This window comes from Filicampus tigris, chromosome 19 (assembly GCF_054856515.1).
Source record: "Filicampus tigris isolate MCC_2025a chromosome 19, RoL_Ftig_1.0, whole genome shotgun sequence".
NCBI classification, from domain to species: Eukaryota; Metazoa; Chordata; class Actinopteri; order Syngnathiformes; family Syngnathidae; genus Filicampus; species Filicampus tigris.
In genome coordinates, this window is record NC_141235.1 from 7,899,434 (window position 1) to 7,926,477 (window position 27,044).

The following is a 27,044-nucleotide window of genomic DNA, read 5'->3' on the forward strand; positions in this document are numbered from 1 at the left end:
TCAGTTTTGGTGGGGGTGGTGCAAAAGCGGGGGTCTCGCACAGGCTGCTATTCAAGTTTGGATTGCCACTGCTCTTAGCTAACAGGCGAAAATGGAAGTACAGCGCCGCTCACTCGGAGACACGTTTTCCAAAATAAGCAAATAACAAAAGATTTACTTGGTTGTTTTATTTCACACTTGTTGGGTGGGCAGGCACTCCAGAGACCCAACTATTTGGATTGCAATTCAATTGCTGTGTAGTGCAGTGGTTGCCAGCATCAGGCCGATTGTCAGTTCTATATTGGTGACCACTTCGATTGGTAAAGTTTTGAAAAAAAAAAAAATATGACCGTCATTGAGAATGTGCATCTAATGCTATGAAGACTGAATAACTATTTTCATCTGAGAACATACTGCAAACTTTGAAACTATAGTAACTTTGGTTTCGTAAGCACCCGGCAGGTTCACGACTTGCTCATTCTCTTTGTTTTCTTGGCTGTTTTCATCTTTGGAGTCTTGCGAAGTTTGGATGTGCTTTTGAGCATCTTACCACTGCTGCCGAGCTGCATCGGCTTCGGTTTCGTGGCCTTGGGCGCCTTTCCGCGCTTTAGTGGAACCGAGGGGAGGGCTTCGCCTCCTGGACAGGCCTTGAAAACATGGACGTCTTTGACTCTGCGACCCTTCAGCTCGGGCGGGTTGGCACAAGTGGCTCGTACCTTTAGGTTGACTTTCTCAATCCAGCTAGACAAAGAAAAAAAAAAGATCAAATTTGGACCTGACACAAAAGTAATATCAACTCGACAAATCTATTATTATACCCATCTTCGTGTCTTGACTAAGTTAAGGGCCACCAAGTCCATCCATTAATATTAAACTTCGCTAGCCTCAAACAATGAAGAAGTTGAACCAGAATTGAGTCATACAGGCGTAGTGGCAGCAGAGGACAGTCGCACATCAGAGGGTTGTCCGCCAGGTTGATGACCTCCAAGGAGGTGAGCGGGTGGAGGTCCGGTACCTCTTCCAGAACGTTCCCCTCCAGGAAGAGACTCCTCAAACCTGGACCTAAGCCTGCAAGGGAGCTCTGTGACATCTGCAAAAAAAGAGAGGGAAAAAAAAAACATGAAACCCTGAGGTTAAATGGGTGTAGCCATGTTGAAAATCATACATTGTCATATTTACAGAAAAGATTTGTATGGAAAAACACCTCTAGGCCATACATTCCCAAATGCATTTGCATTATTTATTTTTTTACACTATTATTCTGAACACCACTGTAACAATCTCCACTCACCTTCTCCAATCCCATATTATCCAAATAAAGCTCCTTCAGTGATTTCCCCAAAGGCTGGAAAGCATTTGGTCCCACCCAGCGGATGAGGTTCCCCGACAGCCTGAGGTCCTTCATGTTCCCCAACTTGCTCAAGGCCTCAGTGGGCACTTCTTTCAGCTTGTTCCCTGCCAGGTGGAGCGTATGGAGGTCAGCGGCCTGCTCCAAAGCCTTCGGTGACACGTGGTCGACGGCATTCCCGGCGAGGTAGAGGGCTCTGAGGCTCTCGGCGCCATTCAGGGCGTTGGCCTCAAGCTTGGCAATGGAGTTGTTTTCCAAATGAAGCGCAAGTAGTCCCGGAAGCAATTTGAAGGCTCCTTTCGGGAAGACGGTGAAGCTGTTCTTCTCCAGGTGGAGGTAAGTCAGCTGAGGGAGTCCTGTGGAGCGCAGCACACCCAGTGAAAAAAACGGGGGAACTCGGGCAGTGTCAAAATTGTTTCTTCGCAGGCCATATCAGAGTTATGGTTGTTTGAAGAGTGAAACTACTCGATCTACAGTAAATGTATATGAATCTTTTCTTTTTAGTAAAGTGACTATTACTAATCACTAATACAATCGTTTTCTTTTTAGGAATGAATGTTGGTGCAATTGAATAATATATGACAGCTTACGGTAAGTTTTTAGCAAATAATGCCGAGGTGCATTTTTATAACATCTTAAATATTTTTCTAAAAGTGCATAATCATTTTCTTTTAAGGAATTGAACAACGCAGAAGTGTAATTTTATCATAAGACAATTTAAATATTCCCTTTTTAGAAAAGTGCAACAACAGTTTTGAGAAACAGTTACGCTTCTTCTCCCTTCATAAGTTCTGTGTGGGACCCCTCATACTTTTACAAAATTGCCCCTGCATTTGACTGTCATTATGATATCTTTTTGTTTGCATAGTCCAAATACCTTTAAATGCGTCAGGGCTGAGGGACGAGATGAGATTCTCCGAGAGGTACAAGTAGATGAGGCCCTTCATGCCGCTGAAAGCTCCGTCCTCCACCTCCACGATTTTGCAGCGCTGAAGATGCAAGGACACCACCTGGGAGACGGCGGGGAAGCTGTTGCCTGCGATGTAGTGAAAGTTGTTGCCGCGCAGGTCGAGGAGGCGCGTGTCCGGAGAGAAACCCCGAGGAATTTTGGTGTGGCCGCGGTTCTCACAGGAGGAATGGCGCGCCTCGGCCTGATATCATGGGGGGAGATGAGGGAGAGGAAGTCATTTCCCTTTCTTACCTCAGAGAGGAAGTTAAAAATATATATAAATCATCACAATATGTTCTGAGCGGCTCCACTAGTCTAAACACAGCATTCTGATTAATAATGCGTTTGGGGAATATGAATTAAGCAGAACAATCCCCCAGTTTTTAATCACTCGGGGGCGGCCATTTTGCCACTTGCTGTTGACTGAAAGTGACATCACGGTTGCTCGCGGCTCAGGTTGAGGTTGGTCTTTTTGTGAATAACTGACATCTCAAATTTCTGCTCGCAAGTTAAAGCAAAAAGGTGGCAGAATGATGGATCGTATCTCGAAAACTCATAAATCGGGCACTACTCTAGATGACATTTTGGCTGACTTTTGACTTGCCTAAATAAGGTCCCTTGGCCCATAAAAGGCTACATACGGTTGCCTTACTTAGCTTTTAATCGAAAAGGAGCAAAATACTACATTTTGAATGATGTTCTTGTCTGCACTCACGTCACAGACGCAGTTAGCGGGACACTTGGCTTTGTTCTTTGGCTCCTCAGTGGGCGGCGGCGCTCTTCTGCTCGCTTCCTCAAACTCCGCCTTCAGCATGGCCTCCTGACTCTGACAGCGCAGCTCCGGAGGGTGGACGGCCTCCAGGATCTCTCCGGAGAGGTGCGAAGGTCCCGCGCATGTTCCTACCAGCTTCACCTTACTACGGACTGCCCACTCCCTGTAACACAGTGAAAATACAAGTCAAGAGTGGAGTCCCCCAGAGATTTGTCTGCTGAGGGGGGGGGGCTCGCCAGCACCTGAGCGGACGCATGTAGCAGTTACAGTAGATGGGGTTTCCGGCCAGGTGGAGCCGCGTCAGCTTTGGGGTGCCGTCCGAGAAGGGTTGGATGACACGTAGCTGGTTGTGGCTGAGATCCAAGTGGGTGAGGCTGGGGGACTTGGATACGGCCGTGTTGGCCAAGTCCTGCAGGGACATGTGGTCCAGGAAGAGGTGGCTCAGCTTGGCCATTGACACGGACTCCTCACCCAGGTACGTCATGGGGTTGTAGCTCAAATCCAACCGGGTCACCTCTGGCAATCTGGACAAAGAGCACGTTACTGTACGTACCTGACTACGGTGGACCACTTCCGATTCATGAATTCAACTGGTCAAGTTCACATTTAAATGTGTTTAACATACTGTATAATTGCCCAGTTCTTATGTCAACCCACCTGGTCATGGTCTCGGTTGGGAAAAACTGCAACTCGTTGTGGTCCAGACTGAGCCGGTTGAGCGTGAACAAGCCTGCAAAGGCTTCAATGTCCAAATAGTTTAGCGAGTTGTGACTGAGGCGAAGCCACTTGATGTTCTGCAAGCCCTGTAGGGAGAAGGGACTTTAGATCTCTTTTTACAGAATGCTCATTTGGCGGAGCGTGACGCTGTCGTGTGCTCACCTGGAAGGCCATGTTAGGGATGTAGACGAGGTGGTTGTGCGTAAGCGAGAGCAGGTTGAGGAAGCCAAGCTGGGAGAAGGCTCCGGGTTGGATCTCCTCAACGCGGTTCCGGTCTATCATGAGCTGCTTCAGCGAGGATAGACCATCGAAGGACTCCTGTACGTCACAGAGCAAATGAAAATACAGTTGAATCAGCTGCTTTTGCATACAAAGCCATACGCTGGAGCATTGTGGCTTTATTAAGTTGCTGTGTAAGAGCACCTGGTACAGGATGTCAATGTTGTTGCTTGCCAGGTTGAGGAAGACCAGGCGGCCAAGGGCTCGGAACGCTCCCTCCTTCACCCTACGGATGTTGCAGCGTTGCAGAGACAGGTGAGTTAGGTATGGGGTTTGTCTGAATGCGCCGGTGGGGAGTTCCTGGATGTCGTTCCCTCGAAGGTCCAATTTCACTGTAATCTACACACGGAGGAAAGAAAGCGCAGCTGCATTAGTCGTCAATGCACACAATGAACCCTCACTATGCCGAGCCATGCCGCAAATAGCGCAAATCTGCGTTTCTTCAAATGTAATGTTTTAGATAGATAACACTTTGTTGACAGTCGGCTATGGAGTGTACAACCAACCTTCCAAGTCCTTTGAATAGTAACTACGATAGTACATATAGTAATGCATTTAGATGACTAGTTCCTTGAAATGGCAGCCATTATAGAGTAATGCATTACTTAGTAACTGCCACATTACTTTAGCTCTTCTCACTCACTTCAACAATTCCTGGTTACCAAAATCAGCAAATTTGCAAATGCCGAACTGTGACTCGACAGCAAGCTATTCAGTTGAGTCATAGATTCATTTTAGCTATTAGCACCTCGTCCACAGTGGGAGGAACCTCGGTCAGGTTCTTGTTGATGCAGGTGACGGTGAGCTGGATCTGGTCGCACACGCACTGCAGCGGGCATTTTGCAGCGTGTGTCACGGGGAGGAAGAGGAGCGTGAGGCCGAGCAGCGGGACCCACTGGGTGTCAGGAGAGCGCTGGGAGTACATCTGAAAGGCCAAATAAGAGGGTTTTAGTTGGGCACGCTAGATGAGGACACAGGCGGGCTTTATTTTAGAACATGAACAAAATGTTTGTGTTCTTACTAGAGGGGATATGAGGGAGACGGATTGACATTAGGAGTCAGGAGTGCACTGATGTATAAACAGAAATTTCAGCCACTCTTTTACTCCTTGTATACTGTAAAATGTTCAGTATTCATTCACCATTTACTACAAATGTGCCTTTGCTCATGAATGTCGGTGATGTACTGCGAGAGGCAGAACAATAAAAATGTTTGTCTACCACCACCACACATTAGCAATATTTCAGTATACTTTTGTGATATTTTTGCTTGGTGTGCTGTGAGATTTTTTTGTAATGTGAAATATATGCCTTGACTCGAAAAAAAGGTCGGGAAAAACTGCCTTAGATTTATTACAACTCTATCATACTAATTTGTTGTCTCTTTCTTTGTGCCTGTCACTATATGTCACTAGCATTTATAGATGACCAAAGATACATTTGTAGTAAATAAATACCTTTTTTTTTTAAGAACAATATCGTTTGAATGATCGATTTATATTGCTGCTATTGCATTAGATTTCATATGATGCTCTCAGGGGGGATTAGTGCCACTTTGGCGAGATGAGCCAGCCCTAGTGCTCACTGGAATGCCTTAAAACCACATTCCCATGTTGGATCAACCGACTTGATCCGCAACAATGGACTCGGAAAGCTCCACATTATGAAATTTGGAGTCTCCGTATGGTGCAAGCTGTGGCTTTGATTCCAATTCAGTGACGCTGTGAAAGGTTGTCTGTCTTGACTGGTGAGCAGGTCAGGGTCAGCTGGGATGGGCTCCAATTGACCTTCGACCTCAATGAGGACAATGAATAATATAGAAAATGGATGTCTAAGATGAGAGTCTCGCAGCCCACAACATACAGTTGGTAGGCTATGCCTGCACAACGTAGCATTTCCATCTCCTGGTTCTCTGAGCTGTCTTAACGTGAGACTTCCAATAAAAGTATTTTCGTATCTGATGTCTCCTCTCCTTCAAACATCCCGTGGAATCCAACCCTGGATGGGATCTCTACATGTTCCTGTTTGAGCAAGGTTTATTACAGTATCCATGAATGATTCAAGCTTATACGCATTTTGGAGTGAACTTAATGTCTTCTTAATTGTATCCAATGCCATTTAAGCAAATTCAACTTTTCAGTGTCCTCACACCCTTACAGAAGCATCTAATTAATGTTTTATTACAAGGTCAAGAGAGAGAGAGAGAGGTCCAAGAAATGAGACGGAGGAATTTCCTCCGCCTGTAGGGCTATTTGTCCGGATCCCCCCCCACCCCGAGATCAACTGTGCTGACCGCAGAGGAGCACGCATGCAGTCTCGCCTGTTGTGCACAAAGACGCCCAGTGTCTCTCCTGAGCTGCCGATGCCAAAACGTGCTTTCCACAGAAGGTGTGTGTGTGTATGAGGAAAAAAAACTGTAAAGTGTGCATCAACTCTTAGCTATTCCATGCACGCAGGATCGCATGCATGGCGTTAAATACATTTACAATGCATATCTTCCAAAAGACCGCAATTGTAATAAGCGCCAAATTACACACATGCGTGGTTTTGTCATTGGGCGCCTGAATTTGGCCTCAAATTGAACTTATTTCAATTTTGCCACTGCCCCAATGTTTCCATAAAGTGTCGCAGAAATCCTTCGAATGGTTTTGTGTTGTCCTATCACCAAATGAATAAAAACGGCGATGAAAACAAATACATGGAGTCCTCGGTGTACGACCGGGCCGCCGTCTCGCTCACTAACCTGCGCTAATTAAACGTAGCAGTTAAGTCATACAGTAAATATTTGTATGAAAAGCACTCCTAGGCTATCAACATTAAAAACAAAATTGAGTGTGTGGTGTTGGGTCGTACCTCAAAATGTCATTCAGATAGACCGCTCCGCACCCCCTTCAATTGACATTTATATCCTCAAAAAGTATCCCACATGCGGTGGATCTTAACTTTAAAACAGTTTGGTAGTTTTCACCAATTTATTTTTAAACAGGTTTTGGTTGTAAAGTAGACTGACCTTGGTTCCGTCCAGTGGCTGGTTGGTTCTGCCGGCTGCCTCTCACAGGCTGCTGCCCCCCTCTCAATCCAAAACAAACTGGGTTTAACCCCTCATTTGCTACCGCGCCCACTCTAGCACTCACACCGACAACACACACTACACAGCAAAAATTGCAGTGTTAAAATTTCAGGGTTACATTTTTTGGGACTTGATTAGAACTCTTGCAACATTCGCAGAGGAAATGGTGTCCAGAGTAGGAGTTATTTTACATAGTTGATCACCTAATGCAACTCTGCAGAGATGCAATTAAACTTCAGCTTCGCACCTGCACTTCTCCGGTTTGAGAAAGGCGAGTCTGTCATTTCCCTCCATTTTCTCCTCCTCGCTTATCACTGAGAAACAAAAACACTGAGTCAAAAAAAAAAAAAAAAGTCAGTCTTGAAGAGCATCTCCATTACCATTACCAGCAAAGACGGCGGCATCATTAACTCCTTGCCGTGAGATGCCAGAAAAGATTGAGACAAACCCCATGACTGCATTCTAATGAGATGGATGAAAATACATATATCGTACCACACTGTCATATTATGTAACCTGTGCTCAACTACAAACATGGTGTCTTTTTTTTTTTTTTTTTTTTATGGAATATAGTAATATTGTATTATGTGGGAGAGAATTGAGTTTAAATTGCCACTGTAGTGCTTCTGGACACTCTACCAGATAAATATTTCGTGATTATTAACATTTGTAGTGTTCATAAAAGGAACTCCTTGTGAGTGTTATGTTCAACACTAGATGGTGTAATATTTTAACACTACACAGTGTCTATCCAAAGACATTACAGGTGCGTTTATATCATAAAACAGCAACTACATCACTAATGAAATTGAAAAAAAATAACTTGAAACCAGAGTCAGGCTTGTTGGATTAGCTATATTTGTGAGGTTTCAGTACAAGTCAACATATCTAAAACGCAATTACAGAATATTTATTCCCTTTTCCTTTAAATGCTCAGTTATATTTTTAAGTAAATGAGGTAATAGTGGAATTGTACATGTGAACCCAAAAGAGGAGCACATGACTTTTTTTAATTAAGACTGCTGAATGAGGAGCAAGGATCATGTCACACACCTTTCCTTTTCTATTAAACCACTTCATACAGAATAAGGCAGAAACAAATGTGAGTGCATCTACTGTAATTGTTTTAAGGCTGTATTTACACTGCATGGTTCAAGTGACCTAATTGTGTATATTTTGGGTGTCATAGCAGCATAAATGGGAAAAAAAACATGATATTTGATGTGTTCAGATCATAAAAATCAGGTATTTCTGCCAATGTGATATACCGCGCCAACATGAACTTGATGTAATCAAAATACACACATTGATATCTACCCACACCTGTGTCTGCTGTAAATCTTAACTACAATGACAGGCCATTTAATGTGGTCTGAATGTGCAACATTAGATGTGTGTCTTTCCTTAAAAAGGCCAATTTGCAGACGGTGGCTTGTTACCTTCAGTGGGGTGTGGGCTAGGCAAGGCCAATCAAACACTAATGTTTAATATTTCAATAGCCTAATAGCATAATTTCCTTTTTCTCTCATAGTTTTGATTTAAAAAGAAAACACACCAATGTGCTTGCTAAAAAATGTTCTTACATTGTGTAGATTTTCAGTCATCCAGGTCATGGTCACCTGCAAATGTTTAATCGAGGTAACTGGACTATTCTTTGTTGAATTTGTGATTTTTTTTTTTTTCCATTATCTGAAAATTTTCAAATATGTCTATGCCTTTTAGCTAATGACTTGTAATATTTAAGTATTATTTCTTTCTTCTATGTTGATTCTTGCAGACACATATGTGCACTTTGGGTTTGCTAGACTAGACTGACGGTGATATGTGACGTCAGCGTAAACTGCCATATTGGATTTGCCTCAACTTCAACTGTACATGGAAACATTCCATAACGGTCCAGACAAACTGCATACAGACATTCAGTTGGAATTGGGCACTTGGACCTGCATTGTAAACACCAATAAGAGTGGGCACATTTGTATTGATTTCATATTTCCAAGGTGAAAGAGAGCTGTCAATCAAGTCCCTGAATTGATATGGATATATTAAGCATAGGGAGTGCCGGAATGAGTGGAACCCTTTTTGAGCAGTGTAAAAGTGCTTGCTTTCAATACTGAATGAAGAGCTGCCAGTTTACTGTAAACGTTCACCCCGCTCATCATCTCCATTTTTGTTGTCATGTCTGTGTATTTTCAGTACAAATATAAATCCCTAGCATGACTAAAAATATCAAAAAGTGGAGATGCTGGACAGCCTTTTAAAAATATACAAGTGGATGGAAATCAGTGGTTGCGGAAGCCTCTATTTTAGAGAAAATCTATCCCAGTACACGCCTGCGTGTTCATGTGTATCCTGGTGGTGGCTAATCAGGGTTAGTCGATGCACCTCTTCTCAAGCGCGGAATTTAACCTGTCCAGGCTGCCGCTGCAGGACTTGAGAGCCTTGTGATTCCTGTAGAGTCGCACAGAAATGAGTGCTGTGTACAAACAAACACTCCGCGATAGCAGCATCGCATTGTAAAGGTGTCGTTCCTACTTGGACAGGATGGTGTGAAGCAGTGAGGCGTGGTGCTGGGCCAAGTAGTCCTGCTGGACCGCGTGCTCCAAACACAAAACCAGGCCTGGTGCGAGTGGCACATTTTTGTTCTTCCCTTCTCCCTGAAACACATGAACAGAAATAGTGGCAAAGTAAGCCATTGAGCAAGGCCTTCCTCCCCTTCATGTCAACATAGTTCTGTGGCGCCAATACCTTGAGGACTCCCATGAGGACGAGCAGCGTGGAGAGGGTGGTGTAAGCCTGCAGAGCTGAACCGGAAAGAAGCCTCCTCAAGAGCATGTCTGTGAGATGGAGACTTTTTTTTTTTAATCACATCTTTTTCGGTAAAAGACAAGAGGTAGTAGATCCATCCCCCATTTCTCCCCCAAAGTACCAACTTACCAAAAGTTTCCACCACTGTAGTCTTCGCCACTGCTTCCTCACTGTACAAAGATGCTACTTTGAGAAGGACCTCTACGGCCTTGTGTGGATCCAAAATGTTCACCTGATGTCAGGAAGAAATATTGTCAAGTGTGTACAAAATCATGCTGTCAATCAGTGCTCTTTCCCGCCAACCTCCGGTAGCAGATGTCTCCTCATCTCTCCCAGCTTAAGAAGTTTCTCGGCAGACGGGCAGTCAAGAAAGGTTATGACTTCTTCCTAAGGCATCACACGAAACAGCTGTTCTTGACCTACACTTACTTGCCCCAATTTAGGTATAAGAGGCTACATCTGCCTTTAGAAAGGTTATCATGTGCCATTTTGTCAGAGAGGTATTCATTTAACAGTACTTTTATCATTATGGCTGTAGTGAACTACAATGCATCAGAAATACAGTATTTCTAATATTTTGACCAACTCGTGAACAAATTAGATAACCAAAATACGAAGGCGGTCAGAATAGGATAAAGTTCGACAAACTACAATTGTCATCTTACAGGACACTGGGATTTAGAAGGACTCTCTTCATTTGCTGCCGTTCCATTTTCTTTAACAAATTCTTCTTCGTTGCAACAATTATATCCATTACTCGCGTCTGCATCCTCCTCCTCCTCTTCCTCCTCATCATCATCATGTCCTTCATCATCTTCTTCATCTTCTCCCTCGTCATCACTACAAAGAAGCAACCATTGGAATCAGAATCGCTCAGAGAAAATTCCAATTTTCTTCCACATTTTTTTTTTTTACCTGAGTGAGGCTAGCATGTCTCCTTTGTCCTGGCCCTCCATTGCTTCCCTTAGAGCCTCACAGCCCTCCTCCCCCAGGCAGTTGCCTGTCACGGCCAACCACCGACAGAGACACGCACATGCGGACGAACACAAGACGCGCGGGTCATACTCAGTAAAAACAAAGAAAAAAAATCTCTTCCGTCTTGGTTGTTTAGTGGTTACCGTTCAGATCTAATTTCTCCATGTGAGGCTTGTCAATGAGCGCCTCAGCCACCACCAGGGCCGCTGCCTCTGTGATTTCACCAAATGACAGATTCAGCTCCTGTGGGCAGACATGACACAATCATGGCATACAGTGCCTGAAAAAGTGATTCACTGACTTTCTTATCAATATCAAGAACATTACCAAAGCAAACAAATATCAGCAGTATCCTGACCTTGAGGACTGGCAATCCTTCCCTGAGGACCGCCGCCAGGGCAATGGCGCCTTCACAACGGATCAAGCAGTCACCAAAGTTGATGACTTGGACGTTCCTCAGGTGCCCCAAAGCCTGTAGGGGCCAACGGGAGTAGAAAGCCCGTGTCATGTTTTTGTGTTATGAATGTGCTGGGGGTCAAGAGGCCTCACCTGAGCCATGGCCAGCGTTCCCCTCTTTGTGAAGGTGTTGTCGTTGAGGTTGAGCACGCGCAGATCTGCGTTGTGTCGCATGGCCGCGGCTAAAGCCGTCACGCCCGCGTGGGTGATGCCGTTCTGGGGCATGTGGACCTCCTCCAGGCTGCCCATCATCTGAAGTGTCACGTTTCAAGGAGTTAAAATAAGATAAATGAACAAAAAGGTAAACACAAAAAAAAAAAAGTAAGAAAAATAATGACAATGATTGTGGATGAGAAGGATGTTTGCTATTCCAAGCCTGTGAGGGAGCGGTGCCAAGCACTATACTACAGTGTTGCCCTCAAAATTGGTTTGACCTGCAAGCTGAAGTTTAAAGCTAATTATAACACTTTTTACATATGCAATACTTTTGCTGAATAAAACATTTTTTTCTAACCATGACTGGAACCTAATACTTAGATGCCATTGAAAACATTGCCGTGTATGTCGTACTATATGTGCCAATGCAACAGCATATTTTTGAAAAAGGACAATTGACTTTGGTCTATTATATGTGACCATTTCCTTGAATGTTGATTAGCCTTACATAGGGTTAGACACATTTGAGAAGAAATATGTCAACAACGAATTTTAATCAGGGATGTCTTAACGTGTCCCTAAATGTATTTTCAACACTGATTTAATGTGTTTTTTTAATAGTATATCATGCTTGCGATATTTTCATTTTTTTTTGTTTTTAAGTTTGACTGATAAAACCTTGCACAACACGGATTTTACCATGGGCTGTTATTTATAGCTATGACGTTTCATGAAAATATTCCACCTGTTGCTGAACGTAACCTTTAATTCATGAATGTCATATAAAATATTCTTATTATAAAAACCTGATGTGCTACAGAAAAAAACAACGGCAGTTTCGAAGTCAGCGCAAAAAGAAAAAAAAAAATCATCAAATGCAAGAACAGTTGCATGTCTAATTTTAAAAATGAGTAAAAATGTGTTGACCTGTGTTATTGGTCGTTTTTTGTGATCTGATCAAAATTGTAGTAACTTCAAATTTGCACTACAATGTATAAGAAGTAGTTTCAGAAAAATAATCAAATTTGTTATTTCTCCTTGGAGCCAGTGCGTTTAATTGTGTCAATGATGCAAATATTCACACCTGAAAGGCTTTGGCCAAGGCACTGGCTCCTTCGTTTTCCAAGCGGTTCCTCCCAGCAACAAATACTCTGAGTCTGAGTGGAGTTCCCACGACCAACGACTGTCTGTGGCACTCCATCAGTGCTTCAGCCAGGATCTATAGGGACCACGAAGCATTTTTATTATCAGTTCCACAATGAAAAACAGCGTGGAAGTGCTTTGCAGCTGTTTGTCGTGAATTCTCATTTTGTCTGAGTTCACCTTTCCTCCTCCAATTCCCATTCCACAATTGTTGAGTCTCAGCTCCCTCAAGGTGTGGCAGGCGGCGCTTCTGAGTAGCTGATCGATCCCCTTCACGCCATCTGGTCCAAAAGCATTATCGCTCAAGTCCAGCACGGTCAGACGGGCCCCGGCAATCATTAATCCACTGCTCAGTGATTTCTGGTGCAAACGTACAAGGAAATTTTAGCGAGATACTCTTCAATTAAACTGAAGCATGCTAGTGTTCGGAATGTATGCCATATAAAGTCATAAATGTGGTGTAGATCTGTCCTGAATAGGGGAGCTTCTCACCAGGGCCATTGGGATTTCAGAGCGCAGTCTTCCAGTGAAAAGGTCACTCCAGTACAATCTCTTTATTAAAAAAAATAATTATAATTAAAAAATATCATCATAAAAAGACAACAGATAATCACCATAGGTCTGAATTGATTTATTTAGGATAATTTCCAAAAACTACCATATAAAATGGTGCGTCTTGGTAAATGTTGAAAACTATTTGGGTAATTTTTTAAAAATTTTTATGAGAATAGCTTACAGCTAAGAATACACTAAATTGACAATTTGAAGAAATTCTATTATTACACAAGGAACAAGATTTTTAATATACTAGAGTTTAGGAAGGAATTGAACAGTTTCACTTAGTTACAGGTTACAATACTAGGTTTCATTATTAAAAATTTTAATAGGTTACCGAAATTAATGAAATTTTCTTCCATATTCTAATGCATTGCAGCGCCTGTATAATATAGTGGAACACTGTGGTCGTACATATCAGTGGCATATATACACCCTTGATACTGAGAGATGTTTTAAAATATCTCTGCACATTATTTAACAAGAAAATGGGCAGAAGAGGAAAAATGGAAGCACATTTAATTGTTCTGCCTGTCACTGAATGTCTATGTCGAAGATGGACGAACCCAGCTACATTTGTAATTCATAGTCATTTTCAGACAAATTATGTGAAATTGGATCATTTCCCATGGTACCACTGATGACCTCTCATGGTACACCAATGTGCCATGGCACCCTGGTTGTGAATCACTGTAGTAGAGGCATCTCCGTTTATTGAAAGGTCCTTGTATCATAAAGTAAGTGAATAGCAAAGTCATACATACGACAAGTGAAAGGTTCTTTGTCTTGATAATGTGTACCTGAAGCTGATCTTTGCTTTCCAGTGCCTTGGCAATGGCTCTGGCTGCATCCACACCCAAAGTGTTTCCCTCCAAGCGCAAAACTCTCAACTCCTGGTACTGTTCGATTTCCTGGACCAACTCTTCCACTGTAGGCGCACACATTTGGAAGAAATAATAAAACAGGGAGCATTTGATTGACATCAATCTACACTTGCTGGTGACCAAACCTGATTCTGCATTGTCCAGTTTAAGCCCAAGACCTTTATAGCTTAACTCTCCATCTCCTAAATGGGTTTTGGAGAGAGCTTTAACCAGCTGGGCAATGTCATCTGCAGCCATGATGTCTAGAGAGACATCCAAATACAAGCGTTAAGTCATTGTTGGTGAGTTTTGGACAACCTGAACATACCAAATCTGCAAAAAGTGACGTTCGATTGAATAAGTAACGTTCACCAACGTGCAACTGACGTTCAATACAAAAATTTTAACACAAAGACGCTCGGCCGGTTAGCTCAATCGAAGCTAGCAGGTGCTATTCCGAATTTATGGACAGCCCAACTAGCGGTCAATGTACTTCGTTCAGCCTTCGCCGAGAAATAATGAGGTGTTACGGTCAGCCACACGTCACTGTCGGAAGGAAGATACTAGGAACAAGCGAAGGATCTTACCACCGACAGCTAATTCCACGGAAATGATCCCAAAAATACGCCGACCGGTGAGTGAGAAGCACGCCGGTTACTCAATGTGACGCCACGTCTTCCGGGTTTCATTTATGGTGGTCCTACGTCACGCTGGCTGGAAGCATAATGAATTTTCTTTAAATGTTCACTTTTGATACGTTCACTAGAACAGTAACGTAAATACTTAAAATAAGACATTGTACTATAACTGTATTTTGTTGTGTATGGTAAATATAACGTTTTACCATGACGTCACACAGACTTCCGGGTGGGAAAACCGGTACTTGTTAAAATTGAAAAGGTTTAACGATCCAGAATTAACATTGTAGATATCAACAACGTCTCTGTGACCAATCGTAATTACATTTTGAAAAGTTAAAAATACCATTGAAGATATCTGTGATTGTGACTGGTCAAAACGACGGGCGGAGATGTTTGTGTAAAAGTGAATTGAATTAAAGTTACACATTACAACTCCATTTTACATGGTTAAAGCTTGATTTATCTGAAAAGGAACATGTAGATATCTTGAATTGACTCTTTCCATTACTGCACATTACAACATATGAAAGTTGGTCGTCAGATAGAGAACACGAAAACATAAATTGTGAACAATTAAATAACTGGCAAATGATTGTATTGATAAATGTATTTTTTCTAAAACACACCAATATTTTCAGCATTTTCTGAAACAAACAAACAAACAAACACCCCATTATTTGCAGCATACATAACAGATTGTCGGAAATAATCAATGTCCTGCAAGTAAGTAAAGCAACGCAATTGCAACTTTCAATGAAAATGTAGGCTCTTTTTCGTGAAACGCTTCTTTAGACTCTCCGTTAAGCATAAACAATATGCTGTTGTGTTATAATATTTTAGTAGTTCTCAATTTCCACCAACTGTCTGATGCAGCTACGTTTAAATATGCGACAGCAATGACGTAAATAACGGTGCGCCCGCAATGATGTAAATAACGGTGCGCCCGGGTGGTTTTCGAAAACTATTTTCTATTAAACTGATGATTGAACAAGATTGCCCATAACTGTACAGTGTTTGAAAATCGCTGCAGCACCTTGAGAACGGAGTAGGGAATGAGTGAATGAACACCAAACACAGCCTATAAAACGACATGACTTTGCTGTCCCCTTGTGGCAGATTTTCGTTTGAAACTTGTTGCCTTACTGCACTAGTAGCCAAAACAGCTAGCAGACTGGGGGCCAACATTTTTAGCCAGCAAGCAGTTCAGCAGCAGCTGTAGCTCGTAAAAAAAAAATAATCGTGCTCCGTCTCTAAAAATCAATGACAAGCACACCAAATTTACAAATATGCTGCCTGGATAGTGACTGCAAGTTTCCTGTTTCTTCCCGTCTTCATCGTCTTTAACGCTCCGTGAAGTTATCAGTGATCGCAAAGGCTTGAAACTTAACTGTGGGGTGAGTTGTGCTCAAAAAGAAGAGGGGCTACTTGACACTCTAGCTAGCTCCTCGGTATCGTCAACCAATCTTCTGCGGTTAATTAATTAAGTACAACTACAGCCAACCAGCATGAATATAAAGTAAACATTAAACGACACGACGCTAACGCCCTAAATATGCATACAATCGAAAGCTACATTTAATTACACTCAGGTCAGATTCGTTAGCTTTTAGCACTACTAGCGTTAGCAAGTCCGACTGTGATTACCTCTTGATCGCTTTAATGTTAACATTAATATCGACTTACCCAACACTTAATGTGCATTTTAAGTCTGTTTTGTTGGTGCAACGTTCAATTGAAGCAGGTATAATCGATTGACGCGAGTTAGCACATCAACAATGCTAACATGCGGGGCTCACTAACAAAACGTTGCAGTTTGGACGAACAAATGTTGCGTGTGTTAAATTTATTTTTTTTAAATTAAGACTGTTAACCATCGTTTCAGCTTCTGCGTCATCCCGCTGTGTTGCAATTGAACTAGCGCCGTCATTTCGTCAGCGTGTTTACGGTAGGCCATGCCGATGCATGGAGCCAGCAAGCAATTTTGACATTTTTTTTAAAAAGCCATGTAAAGTTGAGCAATTTATCGTGATTCATGTGGGAATATTCAGACCACGGCAAATATGAAATTAAAATTTCCATTTGCTTCCATCTGCAGGCAATGGACTCGGATAGACTGAAGCGAAGAGAGGAAATCCATAAAGCAATGAGTTTTATCCAGTAAGTAAAACAATAGAGTGGCTAACCTGGTGGTTAGCAGGGCCTCACAGATCTGAGGTTCAGGGCTCCAATCTGTGTGCAGTTTGCATCTTCCCCCGATGCGTGTGTGGGTGGTCTCGTACTCCAGCTCACTTCCACTGTCCAAAAACATTTACCTCAAGTTAAATGAAGACTCTAAATTGTAATTGGGTATGAATGTGAGTGGGAATGTTTGTCTGTCTTATATGTACCCTGCAGGTGGCTGCCGACAGTCCGGAGTACTTCTCACCTCTTACCCTAATGGGAATAAAAGTTTGATGAGATTTATAAAAGTGCCCTCTTAAGGCTTTTAATTGGTTTCACGCTTGATTTAAAAATATGACTGGATACCGTTTTCTTTTTTTCAAATCAAATTTGGAGCTACAGTATTCACTTTTCATTGAAACATAATGCATTGTGTGAATGCTAAGAGTCAATAATATTCTGGATTTAAAAAATATATATATTCAGGGTATTTGATAGTAAAGAAGAAAGAGGCTGTATGAATTGATCAGACATTGTCCCTTTTGTTATTGAGACAAAAGTGGTAACTTGTGATGTCCGTTTACAGGTCTTCATTGCCATTTCCGGAGCCAGAGAATTATGAGGTTTGGTTATTTCCTCTTCTATGCATTTTTTAATGCCTTGTTCCTGACATCTCCAAATTAAAGTAAAGTGTGAGGCAGGAGATTTAGGCTCAGATTGTGTTGCCACTCCTAACTAAAAAAGTACTGAATCCATGTCCATAATTTTTGGAGGATTGTGGCATACACTGTATCCTCTCCTGTTGCCAGTCTGTTTGTAATGTGCTTTACCGACACATGCACAGCTTTAGTGGGTCGTTATGTCATATATAAGCATTTTTATTTTGTAGTTTTCCTTTCTTTACAATATTACAAGGAAAGTATCTAAATGGTGTTTATGTATGGGGTGACGTTCTGCAGTATTTTTATGGCCTCATTTTCACGTACCTTCAGGCTTTTCTGACCCAGTTGGTGTGTAACCTCTTGGACGAGGGTAACTCCTGCTTCCGGCGAGACGGCGACTGCCGCCAGGCAGCCCAGCAGTATGGAGAAGGGATCAGTGTTGCCCGTTACGCCCAAGCAGAGGCCCTCGTCATCCCCCACAAGCTGCTGGAGGGCCTCTACGTCAACAGGGCCGCCGCCTTCTACCAAATTGTGAGGGGAATTGCTTCTTTTCCTACGCTCACAAATGATCTTCAATTAGAAAGTTTTCCTTGCACTGGCTATTTCTTCACAAACTGACAGTATGTTGCTTGTTTGCAGTTTATTGATGTTTTTTTTTTTTGCTAGCCATTTGATGCTAGCTGCAGTAACACTGGAGATATCATTGTTGTGGGACTAAGTAAGTTAGGTGATGAAATGATCACATGATCTTCTATCATGTCAACAAATAATTAGACCTATTCAAAAAGACTACTGTTATAGTGTTATGTCGTCGTGGTGCTTAGTTGTTCTTTCAAAAGGGGTTCGCAAAATTCTTCAAATTGATGTCTGCCGGACTGTTTTACTGCCACTTGACTTGAAGTCAGCAATGGCGGTGAATATTCAATATATTGTGCAGCACCATTAACTTAATTGATTCTTTTTCTCCTCAGAGGGAGTTCGAGCGCGGCATTCAGGACTGCGATAGTGCGCTGTTTGTGTCCGAAGGCAGTCGGAAGGCTCTGTACCGCAAGGCGCTCTGCCTGAGAGAAATGGGACGACTCAGGGAGGCGTACGAGTGCGGCACCAAATGTCTGCTCACTGAGCCACATGTATGTTATTAATGCCTTGCTTGCAGCCTGTGTTCCATGTACAGTGTTTCTATTTATGCTGCCGTCACGCCGCACACAAGAAATCAGAATTGTCTCATTTAAATCAGGCAGTGTAAATGCAGCCCTCTCTTGAGTATTCCCCCCCGCCCCCATTCTTTCCTTTGTGCTTTTTTGCTGTCTAGGACAGACAGGTGTGTGATCTGGCTCAAGATCTGGCCAATAAGCTGGGCCTTAAGGGTCGTAAAGCCTACATCAGCCAGACCGAGTCCACAGCCACAGAGGGAGAGAGTCTTGGCGAGACATCCCCACCCACTGGAGAGGTGTGTGTTCATGTCCCGGCTTATTGATGCTAAAATCAGCATACCGGTCTTGCGCGCTGGCTACAACGCGCCATCTTTTGATAACTTCAATATTGATTTGGTTTTTGCTCCTTGACATATTCGTTATGTAGTTGTCCTCCAATGGGATGGAGTCTCTGGGTGACATGGGACCAGGTATGGTAAAGTTCTATGCACATGCCTTCGAACCTTTGATGCCTATACTTATTTCTTGTGTTGGCCTCCTGTTTTCGCACACCCTCAGCCGACCTGTCCAATGCTCAGTGCATCCCAGCACCACTGGCCACGCCCATCCCGGTCAGCGACGATCCCTCAGTCCTCAACCCATGCACAGACCTGTCGGAGAGCCCCGTCAGCCAGTCGCTGCCGCCGATGCCCTACTCCGTCCCCGTGTCCGAACACATGGACGAATGCGGCAGCGTAATCAAGGACGAGCTCGACAGTCTCCTGGAATGCATCCCCAAGAAAGTCAGCGAGGTCGGAGTACAGTTTTATCAGACAAATGAAAGCTTGTATCACGTGTGACGATAGTTATGTCGGAGCGGCAATAATTGTTGGCATCTATCAATATCCCGGTCTAGAGTCCCGCGGGCGCCATCCCCACCAACCTTCCAAACACAGCGGTTGGTCTGCGGCCACCTTATTCCCCCAACCTCCCCGCCCCGTCGTCCCAGCTCGCCCCCACGTTCTTCGGCTCCTCCATCAGTGAGATTCCCCAACTGGAGCCTTACTCGCCGCTGGCCCAGCGAGACCAGGGCTCCACCCAAGCGCAGGACGCTCTGGGAGGCTTCGCAAGCGGAGCCATGGATGGAGACGGGAAAGCCGGGGTCGTTTCCGGCGGGCTCGACTCTTTGTCAGAGTACACTCTCCCTGGTGAGTGAACGTTTTGGCCAAACAATCATTCTTCACTGCCAACTTACTGATCAAAGGAATTTTCAATCACTGCCTTTTTTAATTTTTTTTTTTTTTTTTTAAGGTGAATTAAACACATTATTGATTGCTTTTAACGACAGTGTTGACATTTGTGCTCCACTTCTATTTTTTTTGCTTACTCTGCGTGTACGAACTACATACAAATGTGTCTTGGTTAGGTTACTTGCACCTGACATGATACTGGCTGCAAGCATTGATCATTTCAAGTGCTCATCTACTGTGTTTTGGTGCTTTTTAAGGGGGCCGAGTGTGTCACAACTTCATCCCTGGGATGCGCAACCACGGCTCCGCACAAGCAGTGAGTCCGATCTCTTGAGTATTTGTTGTTTAGCGAAACTTTCTCGGTAAATCTTTGAATGGAACCGTTAGGATGGATATCACCATTTCATCAAATATATTTTTTTTACATCATTTTTTGTTTTTCTCCAGAATGGTCCAGCAGGAACAAACCTCTCCATGCTGTCCAGGAATCCTCTGGCTGCCACACACGAGTTCCGTCAGGCCTGCCATGCCTGTTACAGTCGAATAGGTTCAAAGACTATTATTGTACAAAGTATAACATGTATGAATTGTAGTATTTTTCTACATTTACATCCATTTGACAAACTTTCTCCTCTTGCTTACAGGGCCACGGGTGATGGACTACAAATACCAGCCAGAAGCAGCGCATCGATGTAAGCGGGACGTCCTGCTGTGTCGCCTCAAAAACAGCGATGACCCCACCTGGAAGAGGATTCGGCCCCGGCCTGCACGCAACAATTTCTTAGGGGCCTTTGTACTCTGTAAAGGTGAGAGTACAAGTCTTTTTCAACAAAATTGGCTCGCGTTATATCGGCTTTTCGCCTAAAATCACCCCTACTTTTTGGTCCTGCAGAGGTCCAGGAACGCCAGGAGTGCCAGTACGGTGAGAACTGTACCTTTGCGTACTGCCAGGAGGAAATCGACGTATGGACGCAGGAGAGGAAGGGCGCGCTGAGCCGAGAGCTTCTGTTCGACCCCCTGGGGAGCACGGAGAGACGTGCGCTCAGTGTCACGAGGCTGCTGCAGCTCCACATGGGCATGTTCATGTTCCTCTGTGAGGTGAGATCAGGCGCTCGTTCGTCTCTGTCTGTTTGCGGTGGGCAAAAAGAAAACGGTAAGACTTATTTGTGTGGATTTGTTCTTTCAATAGGAATGTTTTGATAGTAAGCCCCGCATCATAAGCAAGCGCAGCAAGGAAAACTTGGCAGTGTGTTCCAACCTGACAGCTCGACACCCGTTTGATGACAATAAGTGAGTGTGGCGCCCTTGAAACGGCGTCATATTTATTTATTTATTTTTTTTTTTAGTGGCGACTGCAATCTAATCTAATGTGACTGCAGGTGCCTGGTGCATGTGGTGCGGTCAGCCAACGTGCGCTACAGCAAGGTGCGCCCTCTCCACCCCCTCTGCCAGTTTGACGTTTGCCGCCACGAGGTTCGCTACGGCTGCCAGCGCGAGGACAGCTGCTCCTTTGCACACTCGGTCATAGAACTCAAATGTTGGGTGCTTCAACAAGACACCGGTAAGTGGACAGAGTACACTTTGACCGCTATTAACAACAAAGAATTACACTTACAAATTTAAGAAGAAGCAAATAAGTTGTTTTTAGATTTTAATAATCAGTTATGTTGCGTTTTGGAGAGCCAGGCGGAGGTCATGGTAGGACAAAAAAAGGTCGAGGGGTATACAAGCCGAAAAAGCTTAGGAACCACTGCTCTGGAGGACTACAGAAATTTGAGAATATTTACTGTCGACAGGCTGAATTTTTTTGGTTCAAATCAATGGCTCTAAATGAATGATAGGCGTTGTAACTGAATATGGGATGTTTTATGCACCAAGAACTGACTTTCTGCTCTGTCACCCATATTTTCTTTCAGGCATTACCCATGAAGAGATGGTGCAGGAGTCCAAAAGACATTGGCAGAATGCGCAGAAGCAGCAGAGGGTAGGCTGGAAATATCAATGGGAAGTTAGAGGGGGTCCTCGGTGTACGGTGGAATTGTTGCGAGGGCGGCGATGATCTGAAATAGAATAAAATGATCTGCAAGTTAGAATGCTAACAGCATAATAAGTAAATATTAGTCTGAAAACCACTATAAATTTGCCTTTTTGTGACATATTCTTTCTCTGTGCGCATATTGCTGATAATGTCGAAATTATGGCTGCCAAAGTTAAAGCGTTAACGATGGAGATAAATTGAAATTTTATAAAGCATTAAAAAAAATCTTTTACTTAGTTTTATGTACGGTACTTCCTGTGACGGCTGACCTCTGCTCACTTTGCAGCCAAACTTAGAGGAGACTCACTGTCACAAAGACGGACTTTTACATAGTTTTACTTTAGAAAGTTGCGCAACGGCTCATTGGAGGAATCCAAAATAATTTGCGGACTACGTCTTTGGTGTATCGTTCAACAATCGTATTTTACAGGAAAAGAATCGTATTCAAGGATCAAAGAAAGCTATTAGAACCGTTTTAGAGTCGAAATATATTTTTTTCCCCACATTAATGCCATGATTTTACTTAAATAGTTAACAAGCTTCGTAGAAAATTAGTTGAAAAATACGATTAATCGCGATCAAATATGGAAAATTTTGCAATTAGTTAAAAAAAAATGTAATCGCTTGACAGCTCTAGTTGAAATGGCATAATTACGGTATGTATTGTATGAAAAACCCTTCTAGGTCATTAATATAAAACAATGAAAAAGACGTTCAGTCATAAATGAGCATGTCTTCTTGTCTTACGAGGTGATATTGGCTGCTTGCCATAGGTAACTTGAAAATGTCAGGAATGTCGCAAACCGAGGACCCCCTGTAAACTGTTTACATTTACCATTTGAAATGAACTTTTGTTCTCTTCCAGCCAATCCATATTCCCCACCCGAGCAGCGGCATGCCTGTCGGGGGAATGGGGGTCGGAGCGGGCGGCGTAGGGGGAGGGGACGGCATCGGCGGGGGCGGCATCCCTTCAGCGGGAGGGATGGGGGTGGGAGCGCTAGGGGGCGGCGCCGGGCGGGGCCGTCCCCTCAACCTGAAAATGAAGTTCGTGTGCGGCCAATGCTGGCGAGAGGGACAGGTGAACGAGCCCGACAAGAACCTCAAGTACTGCACCGCCAAAGCACGACATAGGTGGGGCCGCATGTACGGCAGGCGCCGCCTTTTCCCCTGCAGCAAGAAACCATGTGACACGAAAGAATCTGTTTGTTTGCCAGCTGGACCAAGGAGCGTCGAGTGTTGCTGGTGAAATCCTTTGAGAAAAAGAAGTGGGTGGTTGTTCGGCCTCTCCCTTTCTCCCGCACCTATCCGCAGCAATACGACGTGAGTGCTCCCCCTTGCCTCACGGTTTGAAAGCCGTTCGTGGAAGAGGTGTCACTCTGTAAATGTCTTCCATCCAGATGTGCGTGCACGTGATGAAGCAGAAAAAGTGCCACTATATTGGCAACTGCTCGTTTGCCCACAGCCTGGAGGAGCGGGACGTCTGGACGTACATGAAGAACAACAGTCGTAAGCCGCACTGTCACCTGTACTTGGATTTTGGTTTTGACACGTTGTACCCATCCAGCAGTTTCATTCTTTCCTCACACGTGTGCTCTGATAATTGCTCCTCGGAAGACAATTAAAGTCGAGACAACAGCTTATTACACTGATTGTTGTCGCTTAGTAAGATTGCACTCGCCTTCCCCCGCCCCTCTGTCCTCCAGTGAGAGACATGCAACAGATGTACGAGCTGTGGCTGCAGCTAACCAATCAGAGTCGGCGCACAGACAGCACCGCAGTGACCCCGCCCCCCGAGGACAAGCAGGTCACCATAACGGCGGACTACAGTGAGAGCATGGTGAGTGATTACCCGCCATCACGACCTTGCAGCCTACTTCACTTTGAATGAGTCATTATTTACAATTACTGCCGAGTGCAATTAGCATCGTTACAAATTGTTTTCGCACAAAAGAGGTGACACACAAGCAAACAGGCTCAAAGGTCATATTTAACAATTTCTCACCTGATTTGATGAGGCCATGACTATGATAAGATTTTTCTTTCCTCAAAAGAATTACGAACCATCATTTTACCACAAAATTGCTATTGCACTGACTGGTCAAGAAATATAACGTGATGGTGTGTATCGTTCTAGGGAGGCCGGCGGTTGTCCGACAGAGACGACCTCTGAGCGTTGGCGGCCAATTGCTGCCGACAAGAGACCGGTGACGGACCAGCCGGCCGTACCGGCAACAACCGAACAGCCTGTCATCTCACCAGTTTGATCTCTTGCCTTGTGGGAGCGGATGTAAACACAATATCGACACACACACATTCACACATTTACACGACACATGAGCCACAAATCTCAGCCATCAATTGACACTTTGAAGAAGCTTTGTTTGTTTCCTTGCCAGATTCCGCTGCAGGATACGTCTATCTTTGACGAAAGTAATAATCGCAAGTACTTAGGACTGAAAATTTGTCTCCATCAGACACCTCCTGTTTTGTGTTTTTAATCCTCGCAGCACCAAAGCAATTCCCGAATGAGCGCGCTGGCCGCGGTTCTTACGTTTTGCTTGGCAATAATGGAAAATTCTCCTGAAGAATGGAGATGTCATGCTAAAAGTTGACCTTTTCAACTTGATAGTGCCAAAAAAAAAAAAAACACGCTCCACGTGCTGTTCGAAGGCATCTTGAGACCCAAGTAAGCGTTATTAAAAAGAAGGGTCTGGTGGACACTCTTAATTGTGCTGCAGTGTGACCAAATCCTACTCTCTCTACCTTCGTGGACATAAAGCGAGAGAGTCAAAATGTTTTTGTTTTCATCGGGAGTTGTACTTCCTCGTTATATTGTCTGCCATATTGGTAGAGCACTTTGAATGTAACGCCTGAACGGGCCTTTTAAAATGGGGAAAGTCGATCAAGTAAGAAAGCGCTGTTTTTCTTGACGTATGCAAGTCTACTTATATTTCTAAAATCATGAGCAAAACAATGTTTTTTTCCCCCCCCTCTTCTTCCCCGCGTTTTTGAGAGGTGGCTGCACACGCGCACATACATACACACTCACACAAAAAAAAACCCATCTTAACAGATATATGAAATAATGTAGACATGGCTAGAATCGGATAAAAAGAAGAGTCGTGGAACTAATGACCTCGATTGGACTGAATCAGTGTCAATGCTGCCCATGCAGAAGTCCTCTGTTGTATTTAATTAAAATGAAAGGAAAATAATTTGAGGCTGAAAGGCTGGACTAAGACGAATAAATGAATTTGAGTGATTTAATCAAATGAAGAATATATTTACTTGTGTTAGAATATTGATGCTAATTTGAAAGTAAAGGCAAGTTGATACCTCTCCAGTCCCACTGAGGCTATTTTCCAACATCCAGTGATCCATCTTAGTGGTCCTGATGGCTAAAAGAAGACGGTCGGGGATTCACACACTTATTTTTTTTTCTTATTTTTTTGTGCCTATGAGCAAAAACACATGCATATACAAGCAGGACACTGCCTGCTATGTCAATCAAGCCTTTAATGCAAACACAGATGCAATGGAATTAGATTCTCTCTCACACACACACACACACACACACACACACACAACATATTTACATATAATGCTATACTACTAATAATAAATGATAACTTGGCAATCAAGCTTAATAAATATATAACCAGAAAAGTGTATTGATTACATAGAACATTTCTGTTATTGAGGTATTGCCATATGACATGTATCGCTAAATTAGATTACCATAGTGATTTAAGAAAAAAAGAAATGTATTCTTATGTTGTAATTTTTCCTTCTGTGTGGGTTGTTCCAGACAAATGAGCGGGTTGCAGTTTGAAATGGACACTGCAATGTGTGCGTTGTATTAGCATTGTTAGCTGTGCCAATGAAGCCCTCATCTGGAACAGCCCACCGTTTAGCTTCTTTGAGGGATCATATTATTACTACTACTACCCTTAGTATTATGAATATGATAATGATTGCTATTGACTATTTCTCTTCTATATGCTATTGATTATATGTACGTTTATTGCAATGTATACCTATATACGTATTCATGTATGAATATAATACCGGTACATACGCGTCTGTGTATGCAGCCTGTTGGGGACGCAGTAAACGGGATAGCTGTTAAATATGTAGCGGGTAGCGTTATCTGCCTCCTGCTGGGAATCATACACGGATGCTTATATACTCCTGCATAGCGCCTTATTTGATATAGCACACCTATAAAAATGATACATACCCTGATTGTATAACCCTGCTTACTATATACAGTACAGTATATGATACCTGATAACCTATTATAATACTTAAGCACCCCGGTATGGTCATTTAGATAAGTGATGGTGGAGCTGTGTTTTTAGTGGCTTGGCAGAGTTAATCGAGCTGGGTAAATCGAACCACACCTTCCTATATTTTAGTTTGTATTTCAATTGAAACTCCTCCTGTGCACTGATTTGCAATCACCCTATGGAGGTATGGGTCATGTTATTTTACTCATGTCATTTTTTTTTTTCCCCCCCCGCCCACTTGTGATTTGTTGAAGTTGACAGCACTTTGCTGGTTAAATGATTGACTTTTTCCATCTAGCTATTTTTGCCTCTCAAGTGTTTATTTTGACAGAAGGTTGTGTGTTTATCTCTGATGATAACAACATCTCGCCAAGCCACACGGTACAAACTTCACTGTTATTCATGTAAGCAACCACCACGTCTCCCTTTCATTTGATTGCTGGTACAAACCCACCCGCAGAGCCCGAATTGAATCATGTCAATCAGTTCGAAGAAATTATTGGTTATTTGAATTGATTTCAAAAATCAGAAGATAGAAACCAGGGTTGTAAAGAAGTGGATAAACAAGGTCTCTCATTTTGTACTGTTTATTTTTTTTTTTTTTTTATCATTACATTGGTTTTCTTGTTTTTATGTTTTATTGACTTTGTTTTCTCTCCTCCCTGGTTGGAAGTTAATAAATACTCAAGTGGACCAAATCTCTTGAAAGCATTTAATAAACACTTTTAGAAAAAGGCAAAAGCGAGTATTCATTTCATTGTCATTTTACTATCATACTTGCATACTATTTCTAATTTTAGAG

General features: G+C 43.1%; 3 protein-coding genes across 7 annotated transcripts; 1 reads left to right on the forward strand and 2 right to left on the reverse strand.

The window, feature by feature from the left end:
- Nucleotides 1-152: 152 nt before the first annotated feature.
- chadlb (chondroadherin-like b) lies at nt 153-7,190 on the reverse strand. Of its 2 annotated transcripts, none has more exons than XM_086016448.1 (11): nt 7,054-7,190; nt 4,793-4,969; nt 4,189-4,383; nt 3,928-4,083; nt 3,706-3,851; nt 3,291-3,572; nt 2,992-3,211; nt 2,205-2,478; nt 1,271-1,683; nt 903-1,069; nt 153-720 (listed from the first exon to the last, which is right to left on the reverse strand). In XM_086016448.1, the coding sequence occupies exons 2-11, from the start codon at nt 4,967-4,969 to the stop codon at nt 444-446; spliced, it is 2,307 nt and encodes a 768-aa protein (XP_085872574.1). In that variant the 5' UTR covers nt 7,054-7,190; the 3' UTR covers nt 153-443. The 2 variants fall into 2 exon arrangements, with proteins under 2 accessions (XP_085872574.1, XP_085872575.1); XM_086016449.1 differs by lacking the exon at nt 7,054-7,190 and adding an exon at nt 6,897-7,045.
- On the reverse strand, nt 7,054-21,007 carry rangap1b (Ran GTPase activating protein 1b). Of its 4 annotated transcripts, XM_086016455.1 has the most exons (23): nt 20,851-21,007; nt 20,558-20,713; nt 20,384-20,445; nt 17,857-18,085; nt 17,098-17,143; nt 16,894-17,004; nt 14,216-14,332; nt 14,007-14,134; nt 13,144-13,203; nt 12,832-13,011; nt 12,593-12,727; nt 11,446-11,604; nt 11,255-11,368; nt 11,040-11,139; nt 10,837-10,921; nt 10,587-10,761; nt 10,225-10,308; nt 10,051-10,153; nt 9,862-9,950; nt 9,649-9,770; nt 9,499-9,564; nt 7,361-7,427; nt 7,054-7,191 (listed from the first exon to the last, which is right to left on the reverse strand). In XM_086016455.1, exons 7-22 carry the CDS (start codon nt 14,325-14,327, stop codon nt 7,394-7,396), a joined length of 1,746 nt encoding a protein of 581 aa, XP_085872581.1. In that variant the 5' UTR covers nt 14,328-14,332; nt 16,894-17,004; nt 17,098-17,143; nt 17,857-18,085; nt 20,384-20,445; nt 20,558-20,713; nt 20,851-21,007; the 3' UTR covers nt 7,054-7,191; nt 7,361-7,393. The 4 variants fall into 4 exon arrangements, 3 of the variants coding, with proteins under 3 accessions (XP_085872581.1, XP_085872579.1, XP_085872582.1); XR_015082528.1 differs by lacking the exons at nt 16,894-17,004; nt 17,098-17,143; nt 17,857-18,085; ... (1 more) ...; nt 20,558-20,713; nt 20,851-21,007 and adding an exon at nt 14,657-14,770 and having other exon boundaries at nt 7,317-7,427; XM_086016453.1 differs by lacking the exons at nt 16,894-17,004; nt 17,098-17,143; nt 17,857-18,085; ... (1 more) ...; nt 20,558-20,713; nt 20,851-21,007 and adding an exon at nt 14,657-14,770.
- On the forward strand, nt 15,747-25,220 carry zc3h7bb (zinc finger CCCH-type containing 7Bb). The gene is made up of 21 exons (XM_086016447.1): nt 15,747-16,104; nt 16,806-16,867; nt 17,457-17,493; nt 17,863-18,063; nt 18,504-18,662; nt 18,845-18,982; nt 19,114-19,156; nt 19,245-19,477; nt 19,582-19,873; nt 20,173-20,231; nt 20,363-20,462; nt 20,560-20,721; nt 20,808-21,013; nt 21,105-21,205; nt 21,295-21,476; nt 21,832-21,899; nt 22,819-23,084; nt 23,168-23,273; nt 23,351-23,459; nt 23,657-23,790; nt 24,088-25,220. The coding sequence occupies exons 2-21, from the start codon at nt 16,809-16,811 to the stop codon at nt 24,121-24,123; spliced, it is 2,691 nt and encodes an 896-aa protein (XP_085872573.1). The 5' UTR covers nt 15,747-16,104; nt 16,806-16,808; the 3' UTR covers nt 24,124-25,220.
- The last annotated feature ends 1,824 nt before the right edge of the window (nt 25,221-27,044 follow it).

What these genes read in the sequence shown, in the direction of transcription:
- chadlb (XM_086016448.1), bottom strand. Translation starts at nt 4,969, where the DNA reads ATGTACTCCCAGCGCTCTCCTGACACCCAGTGGGTCCCGCTGCTCGGC. An exon ending in ACATTGACATCCTGTACCAG is followed by an intron (nt 4,084 to 4,188) that starts GTGCTCTTACAC and finishes TGTGACGTACAG; the next exon opens with GAGTCCTTCGATGGTCTATC. An exon ending in CCTCTGCTGCCACTACGCCT is followed by an intron (nt 721 to 902) that starts GTATGACTCAAT and finishes TTCTTTGTCTAG; the next exon opens with CTGGATTGAGAAAGTCAACC.
- rangap1b (XM_086016455.1), bottom strand. Translation starts at nt 14,327, where the DNA reads ATGGCTGCAGATGACATTGCCCAGCTGGTTAAAGCTCTCTCCAAAACC. An exon ending in AAAGCAAAGATCAGCTTCAG is followed by an intron (nt 13,204 to 14,006) that starts GTACACATTATC and finishes TTTTTAATAAAG; the next exon opens with AGATTGTACTGGAGTGACCT. An exon ending in GACATGCTAGCCTCACTCAG is followed by an intron (nt 10,762 to 10,836) that starts GTAAAAAAAAAA and finishes GCTTCTTTGTAG; the next exon opens with TGATGACGAGGGAGAAGATG.
- zc3h7bb (XM_086016447.1), top strand. Translation starts at nt 16,809, where the DNA reads ATGGACTCGGATAGACTGAAGCGAAGAGAGGAAATCCATAAAGCAATG. An exon ending in CATCCCCACCCACTGGAGAG is followed by an intron (nt 18,983 to 19,113) that starts GTGTGTGTTCAT and finishes TTCGTTATGTAG; the next exon opens with TTGTCCTCCAATGGGATGGA. An exon ending in GGTGCTTCAACAAGACACCG is followed by an intron (nt 21,477 to 21,831) that starts GTAAGTGGACAG and finishes ATTTTCTTTCAG; the next exon opens with GCATTACCCATGAAGAGATG.